This window comes from Fukomys damarensis, unplaced genomic scaffold, assembly GCF_012274545.1.
Source record: "Fukomys damarensis isolate Sample0158 unplaced genomic scaffold, DMR_v1.0_HiC HiC_scaffold_15, whole genome shotgun sequence".
Taxonomy (NCBI): domain Eukaryota; kingdom Metazoa; phylum Chordata; class Mammalia; order Rodentia; family Bathyergidae; genus Fukomys; species Fukomys damarensis.
Window position 1 is genome coordinate 55,621,995 of NW_022900927.1, and position 11,860 is coordinate 55,633,854.

General features: G+C 47.3%; 1 protein-coding gene across 1 annotated transcript in view; it reads left to right on the plus strand.

The window, feature by feature from the left end:
• Nucleotides 1-11,860, plus strand: part of Plxnc1 (plexin C1) — a 146,583-nt gene that overhangs the window by 126,703 nt on the left and 8,020 nt on the right. Inside the window, exons 25-28 of the mRNA XM_010629224.3 lie at nt 7,765-7,819; nt 9,802-9,833; nt 9,931-10,038; nt 11,233-11,396. Coding sequence (XP_010627526.1) covers nt 7,765-7,819; nt 9,802-9,833; nt 9,931-10,038; nt 11,233-11,396 — 359 coding nt within the window. The remainder of the gene's footprint in view (nt 1-7,764; nt 7,820-9,801; nt 9,834-9,930; nt 10,039-11,232; nt 11,397-11,860) is intronic.

Consider the following 11,860-nt stretch of genomic DNA (forward strand, 5'->3'; position numbering starts at 1 on the left):
TGGGGTGGGGGATGGAGTGGAAGTGCTTCCTTGGGCTGACGATGGCATCACTGAGTGTCAGGGCTCCAGACCGGAGAGCCTCTACTCATCGCCCCGCGTCTGCACATCTGGAAGGGGCCTGGCGCCGATACCCTCCTCCGGCGCCCGCCTTGCTCAGGAGCCTTCTGTGCCATCTTGGCATCCAAGCCTGTGACCTTGTGGCACGGAGCAGTCCCTCATGAAGGTGGGGGCTTAGTGCCTTCAGTAGGGAAAGCAGGACAGGTCATTCTGGCGGGGAAAACAGCCCATCTGCAAGGCTTGGAGGGGCTGTCGGGAGAGAGAGGACATCACTCTTCACGGAGACATCGGCCGTGCTCGACACCTATCTGCTTAAGGATGATAATGAAATTAATCTGGCCTGTAGTCACTTCCTGTCCCAATGATTTATTGGCCGCCTACCCCAGCCTCTCTGCATGGTGGTAATAAATGACAAGACTAGGACACGAGGCCTTAAAGGATTCTCCTTATGTTTAAAAAACTAAGCCACAAGGATATAAATGCAGAGAACTTAAAGGGACCCAGGGAGTTCAGGAGGACTGTACTTCTAAGCCTGGGTCATCTGAGAGCCGTTTTTAAATGCCAGATCTGAAAAAAGTACCCCCACCACCTTCAGCTGCCTGTACCTCTGCAGATTCAAAATTTGGTATAATCTGACAGGGCTGAAGTTTGCTTTTGCCTTCTCATTAAAGAAAATTTTTCTCCTTAAGCACTTGCTTCTCCCTCCAAAGAGACAAGATGCTAATTATCACTCTTATTCATTTACCAAAGCACCCTAGTTTGAGTCACTGTATGCACTTGAAAGCAAAAAACTATATTTCATTTAAAAATAGGGTCTAATTCAGAGTTTTACGTGATTCAGAGTTACCTCCCTCCAATTAGTCCAAATTGGTTAGGTTTTAAAGTTAATCTTTAGTGACGGCCAGTCCCTCCTCCTGTCTAAACAAAGTCTCTGCTGCTGGAGCACGGGTCCATTTCTCCTGGCCCCACTCAGTCCGTTGGGGGAATCGAGGGGAGCCAGTCTCTGAATAGAAAGAATGGGTTTCTAGAGGGATCTGAGGGCACAGCAAAAATACAGCTGGCCCCAGAGCTCCAAACTGTGGTGATATCCTGTCACCTACTGGATGGCATCCTTGCCATGTCCCGGGGACGTGTTGCTTTCCATGACCAGCACCTGGCATTGTTCCTATGTCTTGGCTCCATTAATGTCCAAACAGCCCTGTGCTTCCAGGCCGATACTATTATTCCTCCGCTTTCCATCAGACGACTACAGAGGAGGGTGAATTTCGACTCCTGTCTCGCTCCGTTTTGTACAGACAAGGGCTTAAGTGAGCTGATGTCTTTGCGAACACATTAAACCAGAGGCATCCTCCCCCTATCATTAAGCCTCCTGAGCACCTACCTCTCTGGCTGAGGGTGTCTGTGGCCTGGGGCTCGTGACCCCAGCGACTGTGGCACTGCACTGTGTGACCCTTTGCTGGGCTGTTAAGGCACCCATACACTGCTGTGAGGTGGCATTGCGGGTGCAGGACAGGTGTTTTGTGGGGCAGGAAGTTCCCTCTGCGGTTGGTACCTCCCATGCTGAGGTTCCGAGAGGTAGAAAAGATGACAAACCACTGTGTGGCTGGGGGACGTGGTGTGTGCCGATGCACAAGTGGTCCCCCCAGCACCACATTCACCACTTCAGAGACATTCGGCTCCTGAGAATGTCCCAGAGGGTCTCTGGGGTAAGGTCCGTGGTTCTTCTGCTCTGGTGTTGGCTCTGATCCTCAGATACAAGGATTGGATTTGGTACCTCCCATGCTGAGGTTCCGAGAGGTAGAAAAGATGACAAACCACTGTGTGGCTGGGGGACGTGGTGTGTGCCGATGCACAAGTGGTCCCCCCAGCACCACATTCACCACTTCAGAGACATTCGGCTCCTGAGAATGTCCCAGAGGATCTCTGGGGTAAGGTCCGTGGTCCTTCTGCTCTGGTGTTGGCTCTGATCCTCAGATACAAGGATTGGATGTCATCTCCTGCAGGCCTGCTGCAGTGAGAATGTCTTTGGACACCTGGCTATATGTAACAAGCGCAGGTGTACCGCTTCTGTAAGGGGCTATTTCGGGGGCTTTTGCCATAGCAACTGCTTTGGTCCTCTTCAACTCTCCACCAGGTCAATAGTATCATTATTCCTATTCCAAGGCCCAGAGAGGCTAGGAAACTTGCCTACGGTCATACAGCTCCTGTCATTGATGCCTCAAGGGGAGAAGCAGATGAAGAAGTGCTCACCCTAGAAATTGCCTCTGCTCTGGGCCAGAGAAACAAGCTGGGCCTCAAACCTGCTTCCAACCTCAAAGCAGCCCGGCCAGAAATAAATACCCGGCTAGTTAACACTCTGATGTCCAATTCAAAAGGGCCACTTCTCTTGAAAAATCTCACGGCTGAGTTTATCAAAACAGATCTGGTTCTGATCTACTTTCATGTCCTTTGTGGCCAGCAGTCCTTGAAGATGGTAGTTCCCCTCAGCGGAAGGGAGGACCCTCCAATACCTCAGAGGCGACCTCCCCAGCCTCACCTCCACACCCGTAGCCTGCGGGTTCCCATCTCACAGCAGCTCTTGGAGGCACAGTTTCCTCTGGAGGGAGGCCCACCTCGGGGCTGCGGTTCAGGAATCCTCCACCCTGGTGTGTGTGGAGCTGTAAGCCTGAGGAGGTATCCTGATGCCCTTCCCTGAAGGACTGAACAAGGTTATCCCTCTCAACCCGAGCAAAAGTTGCTTTTCATTTGCTTCCAGCCTTGAGGCATCAGCTTGAGGAGCTGGGGGAGAAAAGTTTTGACTGAGGGACAGTGGTACTGGTGGGTGTCTGCCAAAACAACACTCATGGAATAAGATTTTGTTTCCATGTACAACCGCCTTAGTAGAAAGGCAGCCTCAGGAATGAGAGTTACTGCAGTTTCCATGTAGTAATTCATATGGATTATTGTGTTTTCAGTTATTTTTTTCCTTTAAGGAAAAAGTAACGTAATCTTTCGACCATATTCATAATTTTCCGTAAAACTCAGCTAAAATTACCTTATTTCCCTTAGGCTGAGCCACATGAAATTGACAATCATTGGCCATTTTTACCTACAGAAATGACAGTTTTATAAGGTTAAATAAAAGTTCAACCTCTATTTTTATGGGGTAATCTCCAGCTTAGACCATAAAGATAGCGTCTTGCCGTGCAGGGGCCTCACACTCTTGCAGATTGACTTCAGGAGTGGCTTTAAATGGCTGGGATGCATCGGTTCTTCCCCTCCAGGTCACCACTCCCAGTTCTGATGATAGGAAGGGCTCCAGTCATCCCCACTGCATCCCAGCTCCTCCGGCTGGTGTCATCCAAAGGCAGCGCCTCCTCCCAGCGAATCCGGATTTAATTGGAAATTGCCACGTGCTCCCGTTCTGCTCTGAGCTGGAGAAACATTCCTAACATTCCTGCCACAGATCCATCTAGAGACACTAATCTTTTCTTTTTTATTATTATTTAATTTGGTTTTCATCCCTAACATAGGGGCCCAGAGGATGCTCCCTGCTTCACGCGAGGATGGGACGATTAATGAAGTTACTTGTAGGGAAGCAGTTGGAGCTCCTCAGATGGAACCAACAGGATCGTGTTTTTAGAGCTGGGGATTTAGCTCAGTGATTCTGCCGCCTGCCTCGCAAGCACAAGGTCACGAGTTTGATGCCCAGTACAAAGAAAGAGGGGGGCGGGGATTGTGTTTTTAACCCCTTGGATTCCACTATGCTTTTCACCAAGGCATTTCTGTCCTTAACTCAGCAGCAGCTGGACTTGTGCAGAACAGAAAGCAAAAACCCTTACCCCCCAACCCCGCAAACATCTGTAAATTATATTTCTGTCCTTATATTAGCATTACAGAGTCACATGGGGTGGAAATATTCCAGCCCTGGAGCAGCTGTGAACGTCAGAAAGATGTTCACACACACATACACACGACCCATCCACTAATAAAATGCTCTGCACTGGCTCTTGGGAGATAATTTCAGAGTAAAATGGCCTTGGTACAAGCTGCATCCACGCTATCTTAATGCCTGAGCACCGCACCAGCAGCAAGTCGTTGCCAGCTCTTGAAAAGACATTTGAACTTCTGGCAGTGCTCCGTATCAGAAGGCCCGTCCATGGTGTTTGTGATTATAGAGGAAAGGCGCTCACTTTTGGCAAAACAAAGCATCTGACAGGAGCGGAGTATTGGCTCAACACTCAACGGGATCCGTTTGGGATTCATTCTTTGACAATTACAGGATGAATCACCAGCTTCCTTTTATAAAAAGATATTTATTGGCTTAGAAACAGAGCCTATCCAGCTCTTTGTGGGGAGGAACTTTGTAACTCTGCTCAAACATTCTCATAAGCGTGGTGTCTGTGTATCGCTAAGGGGGCGCCTGCACAGAGCGCTTACTTTAATTACATCAAATATAGAGGAGAATTGAAAAATCAGCCAGAAAACAACGAATGGCTCAAGGGAAAGGAAAGGATGTTTGGTAAGAACAGCAGAGGCAGAGAGCTCAGGAAGAGTTCAGAATCCTCACTGGCCCCAGCCAGCCCCTGTCCAGACCCCCAGGTCCCATAAGATGTCCTGAACGCCAGTGGCAGGAGGCCCCTGCCCACACTGAGTGGCGGGCGGGACAAGCTGGCCAGCCAGGGGCCTCTCAAGTGCTGGCTCTGCTCTGTCTGTGTCCTTCTCGCTGTGGGTGCAGCCTGAGATTAGGTTTAAGCCTTTGGTGCTTGTGAGGCAGCCTTGTACATTTTGATAACCAGTGTGCAGCAGGCCAGAGGAGAAATTTGAGGTCCTCCATTTTTTTACCCCTGACTTGGGAAGAACAGGTCTAAATTGCTATTAGAAAACAGCCTTGGGTTTTGGAGTGGAGGGAAACATCGCTTAGCTGACAATGTTCAGAAATGACAGAGTTCATTTCCGGCCACAGCCCCGGGATGGAGCTGGGGATCTGTGTCTCCTGGCCTGTCCCCTCCCCAGCACCCCCTGCCTGTCTGAAGAGCTTGCAGATGGTCCTCCCGAGGACCAGGCCTGCCCTCTGCCTCTTCCCGTCAGGGTCTTCTCTGCCATGGTCACTTTGGCACCCGCTTATTTCCCAGGGCACATCAGGGTGAGGGACAGAGGCACTGGAAGCTACTGGCCCTGGGCGCTGGCAGTCCCACAAGGCCTCAGGTGAGAACCCTTGGCTTCATCACCAGGGGTGGCTGTACACAGGCACCGCATCAGCATTCAGTGTGATGACAGTGTAATTGTCAACGTGTACATATAAAATCTGCAGTAACTTTTAAAAGTTCTACCGAGATATAATTTATATACCTTAAAACTCACTTGTGTGAAGTACAGAATCCAGTGGTTTTAGGTAAATTTACAAAACTGTGCAACCAACACCACAGTCTAATTTTAGAACATTTTCATCAGCCCAGAAAAAAACTTTGTACTCATTAGCAGTCATTTCTTATTTCCTCCACCCCTGCTTTAGACCACGGTAATGTACTTTCTGTCTATATAAATGTGCCTATTGTGGGTGTGTTTGGGTATGGGATCATACACCATGTGGTCTTTGGATGACATTTCACTCAGCGTGATGTTTCTGAAGTTCACCCACACTGCAGCATGCATCAGCTCTTCATCATTGGGTAGCAGTTTTCTGCAGTATATTTGCACAGTGAGCTGATACACAAGTGATAAGAAAGGACTGACCATAGTCAGGCAAGACTGTGTGAGTTAACTTCGCAGACCTTCTGCTGAGCCCAAGAAATTAGGTACCAGATTCCATACTGCATGACCCATTTATATGATGCTCAAGTAGAGGTAAAGCTGGGCAGTGGAATGGAAGTCAGAGAACTGATCCTGTGGGTGAGGATGGGTGGCTACTGCCTGGGACAAGTTCTTGGGGCCTTGACATGTTTCCTATCCTGATGTGGACGGTGGCTACATAGGTATATATGGATCTCTCTTGAGCATTCAGCTCTACACTTAATAGTTGTGAATATTAAGCACTCGCCTGTATGTTAATTTTTTTTTTTTTTCAGTACCGGGGATCAAACTGGTCGTTGTGCTTTCAAGGCAGGCAGAATCTCTGAGCTAAATCCCCAGCCCCTCCTGTATGTTACATTTAAGTTTTTCTTTAAAGGTATATGTAATTTTTATGATTTTTAAAAATACCATATTTACAGAAAAGAAAAAAGATCCTAAGTGTTTTGCTTGAATTTTCAGAGCAAGCACATCCTCTCACTAGCACGCAGGTCAAGAAACAGACCTCTCCTAATTATTAATTCCTCTTTCTTCTCCAAATATCTAATATAATTTTGACTCAGGTGTGTTTTTTAGCTTTATGCAAACAATCATATAGAATGCTTTCTTTCATGTTGGATTTCTTTCGCTCAACATTATGATTGGGAGATTCACCCACACACACGTGGCAGTGTTTTACTTATTTTGTCTCATGGTGTGTTATATGAATAGACGTCAGATTGTCTGTCCACTCTAATACTGATGTCTGGGGCAGTTGTGCACAGTGTGCCATCAGAATGTGTACTTACTCCTGTAGGTTACAGACCTAGAAGTGAAAATGTTCCGTCACAGCATTGATCAGGTCCAGACACCACTTCAGGAAATGCTGCTCCAGCACTCATTTCGTCATATCCTACTTAGTCCAGGCTGCTGTGATCCACTGGGTAGCGTAAGCCATGAACATTTATTTCTCTCAGTCCTGGTGCCTGCAAGTCCGTGGTCAGGGTGCCAGAGACCCAGAGTCTGTGAAGGCATCTTCCTGGCTTGCAGGGAGCACATCTGCTCACTGGGTCCTCACGGAGTAGAGAGCAGAACGTGAGAGCAAGCCCTGGTATCTGTTCTCCTAAGTGTGCTAATCCCACTCGTAAGAGCTCCACCCACGAGTTCGTTACTTCCCGCAGGCTTCCCCTATTCTATGTCATCATATTGGGAGTAGGATATCGGGCATGTGAATTTGAAAGAGGCATATACATCCAGCTCACAACACATACGAATCTCAAAAACTGAAACTGGCTCAGGCCTCTCCTGACCGGTGAGGGAGTGGCCTGACATGGTGTATTCGTCAGCTTTCCTACTGTTGGACACACACCCAGCACCCACTAGTTAAAGGAGGAAAGGTGGGTGCGGTTTGGCCCACACTTTCAGGGGATTCAGTTCATGGCTGGCTGGTCCCCAGGCACAAACATCACAGCAGAGCATGGGTGCACCGAGCAGAGCTGCTTAGTTCATGGTGGCTGCGAAGCAGAGCAGGGGACCCAGTGCCCAAGCAAAAGGCGACCAGGTACAGGACCTCAAGTTCACTCCTCCTCCATGACCCGCCTGGACACACCCAGACGTGTGCTCCACGAGACAGCTCCCAAGTCAGTTAAGGCGACGGTGCACCCTAACCACCACACAGGGCTTAGTCGGCCCCTCTTCTCAGCCCCGAGGTCACCATACCTCATCTCCTGTCTGCCTCTCCCAGAGGACTATGAATCCTGTGAGAGCAGGGACCATGCTTTGCTTCTCGTTCTAGAGAGCCCAGCCTCCAGCACCGTGCCCAGAGCATGGCAGCTCTTGATAAATATTTGATTTAATAAGTGAGAGAATATAGGATCCATCCAGCCATCTAATTCTTGGGTGAAGCTGAGAAATCCATTAAATTTTGAAAACTCATATATTTTTTATCTTTGCTTTCAGATATCAAATGGATCCACTATAAAAGTCTTTAAGAAGATAGCAAATTTTACTTCAGGTAACCAATATAATATTGTTAACCTTTTGTTCTCACCCAGCTTTATGAAGTATTGCTTTTTGCCTCCCTCAAATGTATTGTCACAAAAGTGAGATTGAGCTGTTGCTATGTAATTCTCTGAAAGCTGAGGAAAGCTGGTTCGATCTGTTTCTAGTCCTCAGAATGTGGGCCCTGCAAGAAGAAAGAAAGGAAACTGTAAACTGTGGTTGGCCCTGCCAGCTCTGCACAAAGGAAGTTGCTGCTTGTTAACATCTCAACTCATACTCTTTCCCAGCTCCTCAGTGGGGTGGGGAGCACTGGGGAGACCCTCCTGGGAAGCTTTGAAGGAAGTTGACAGATAATCACATGGCCCTCTGAGTGCTGCACAAATGAGATAGTCCACGGGGAAAGTCCTGTTATCAGTGAGGCAGCGTTTGTAAACTTCCCAGAAAGTGGAGAGAAACTGAAGAGGAAGCTCTGATGGGAAAGTTAATGGGCCATTCTGCAAAGTCCTTGTCTACCTCCCTGGCAGCCGGAAAACATGGTCACGATGCCTTGAGAAGAATCTCTAGGTCACACTCCAGGCTTGCCTCTGGAGAAATAATACCCCAGGCAAAGGCACTCAGTCCTCAGCTCCCATAAGGGTTCTGAGCCTCTCCCTGGCCAGGGCTAGGGCTTCCTGATGGCTGGTAAGAGGAGCTTGTGGGTCCCGGCATCTGGTCAGTGCGGTCGGAGACTGCAGGACTCCTGATGGGGGAGGAGTATTCAGTGGCTCTTGGTAGACCCTCTGGGGCCTCTCATCTCCCATCACTACGTCAGGGTACAGTGAAGACACCTCACCAGAATTGGCTGGCACTGTGGAGAGGATGGGGTTCTTACACCCGGATAAGGGGAAGAGTTGTGATTTTTAGGTCACAAAGACGAGGCCTTTTGAAGAGCCCACTGTTTGGGCTCCTTCCTACCCAAGGCCAGTCTCTGTCCTCTGCTTCAGATCCCTGACTCCTACAGCCTCAGCTATTGGCCCTCGGTGCTTTTGTAAATGGGCTGTTCTCTCTCCTCTTGCCTGCTTTTTCCCCATTAGCATTTCAAGATGTTCTAGCTTCTCTCGTTTTCAAGTGCCCGGGTGCCTCAGTCCATTTTCTCACATCTTCTACTCCATTTCCCCTTACAGCTACCTTTCTCCCAAGCAGAGCATTTCCTCCTGTCTGTGAGCTCTATTGTGTGTTCCTCCTCTTCCTTCATCTTCCCCTTCTCCTTCTCCCCGCCCCCCGCTTTTTTGAGGTCTTGCTATGCAGTTGAGATTGGCCGTGAAGTCACTATGTAGCCCAGGCTGGCCTTGAACATGCAATGAGCCTTGTGCCTCAGAGTCCTGAGTACTAGGATTACAGGTGTGCACCACCATGCCCAGCCCTTAAAATCCTCGGAAGCTTGGCCTGCCTTTCCCCTATGGGGCCTCCCCACTCACCCACCTAGCTGTTCGTTTAGGCTCAGCTCCAGCCTCCCTTCTTCAAAGAAACCTTCCCGACTTAGGGTGGTACCTTGTTAGGAACTTCCTTCACATGACTTCTTCATAATCCTTAACACGATTATGACTAAGTCATTCACTGTGTAATTAGTAGTTTGCTGTCTCTCATGGGCTGGAATAAGAATCCCATTAGGGTGGGCTGAGGTCGTCTTACTCTTCGCTGTACTTGACACCTGGCCACCCCGACACAGTGTGGTGTTGCAGGTGTATCTTATGAGTGACAGGGTTGAGCCTCCAGCCATTCCCAGCAGGTGGCTCCTCAGCCTGTTTGAACACCTCCAAGAGGACAAGGAAGCTGCCTCCAGCTCCTGTCCCTGGTCCAGGCACCCTCACTGCAGCAAGAAAGGTGCGACCACAGAGGACTCCAGCGGAAGGGCGCTTGGGTTTGTAGCACAAGTGGGCTTTTCAAGAGATGGCCAGTTAGCCCATGGTTGGTTTGTTAATGGGTTGTTTTCTCCCCTCTTTCTCTGGCACTCAGATGTGGAATACACCGATGACCACTGCCACTTGGTGAGTTGAGGCTTTCTTGTGCCCGCTGCTGAATTGCATGCCTTCTGGAGCATGAATGGTCGCCTTGGGTAACGCTGCCGCACTGTTTTCTCTTTAGATTTTACCAGATTCGGAAGCCTTCCAAGATGTGCAAGGAAAGAGACATCGAGGGAAACACAAGTTCAAAGTAAAAGAAATGTATTTGACAAAGCTGTTGTCGACCAAGGTACACTCACTGTTCTGGGAGCGCTTTTACAGCTACCTTGGCGGGGGGTGTATGATGTGTTTGACTTAATTTCCACTGAAGTGTGAAAATGTTACAAATCCCTTGTGCCTTCCAGCAAAGCAAAATGAAAGTTTAAATTGTAAACCCTTCCTATCCCCTTTTCTTCTTCCTCTTCCTCTTTTTCTTCTATAAACTGTGAAGATAATGGTACTTTACAAATTTCTTCCACAGCATCTTCGATGAGGGATTTTAATACTGTTCCAAGTTCTTTTACCCACCATCTCGATATATTTTTAGGTTGACAGCATAATTATTCCTTTTTGTTTACTTGTTATTATAGATAAGCAATAAAGCTCCTTTGACTCAAAAATAAAATGAAGGGGTGTCAGTGACTATAAACCTAGTAAATCTTACTGATTTAAAATTTTTTTTAAAATTAGGACTTCTGTTCACATATAGAAAGTGTCAGATGTGAAAGCCAGTAGAATATCAAATCAAGAGCAAATTTCACTTTATCTGGCTTTTAATAGGATTAACAGAAGTCTGTGTGACTTTTCCTCCTGAAATGACTAGCAGTACAGATGCTGTCTGACCTGACCCTAGTCACTTGCCAGGCACGCTGCTTAGATTACAGACAGAGAGAATCTGCTTAGGGCTTCAGAGATTTGTTTGTGGGCAGAGGACAGCCTGGGTCTTTTTGATTTTCTCACCTTTCCCAGAGAGCCCAGCCATTTGTTTTTTGTAAAATACACAAATGCTTTAGAACACACACAGTAAAAACTCTATGATGGAAATACAGGCCACAGGGAAAATCCTGGGAACAGGGCAGTATTGCTTGGGTTTTCCAGGCTGAACGTGACTTGTGAAAGTCAAACATCCCTGGCTCCTTGGTTTCTGTAGCCAGGCCTGCACCTGACAGATCAGTTGCTAGAGATTGCTAAGAAATCCTCCCTTCTTTATGATGCTAAGAAATCATAAGCAAGAAGCTTACGAACCAAATCTAAGCCCGGGCATGGATGTTCAGGACCTTTGTCCCTCACTGTGAGCGTTGGCCTCCTGTGATGATTTTACATTTTCTTTTCAGTTTCTTTTTCTCTGGTGGGCACATCATTTTCTCTGAACTTAGGTTTGGTGTTCTGTTCTGTGTTCAAAACCACTGCCGTATTTTTTAACTTCATGCCGTTTGTCTTGCAGGTAGCAATTCACTCTGTGCTTGAAAAACTTTTCAGAAGCATCTGGAGTTTACCCAACAGCAGAGCCCCATTTGCTATAAAATACTTTTTTGACTTTCTGGATGCCCAGGCTGAAAACAAAAAAATCACAGATCCTGATGTCGTACATATTTGGAAGACAAACAGGTGGGAATGTGGGCGATTACTGACTGTTTTCAAGAATGTAGGACAGAAATATTAACTAAAAGGAGGGCATGGCCAGAAAGATTCATTTATCTCTGTACCAAAGTAGTTTGGCCCAGTTTAGCTATCATGTCAAAGTAGTTTCTTGACATGTTTCTATTTTTAAACTACACATGAAATCATTGCTATGCAGAGAATCCTATTGTTTAGGGTAAAATAAACAAACTGCTATCTGTATTGCATGAGAAAGACTTTGTCTAGAATGTTAGAGCAGCAAAAGATGAAAAATTTGTATTTTGTGGTTTTAGCAATCAATTTTTCCACTAGGAAAAACTCTTATTTGTCCCTAAAATAATCAGATACTTTGCAGTTTTCAAGCTGTGTGCCTAAATTCCTGCTTTTATCAAACGCAGAACTCAAGTACCAGGAGAATTAGTCAAAGGTTTGTATTGACTTTTTTTTTTTTT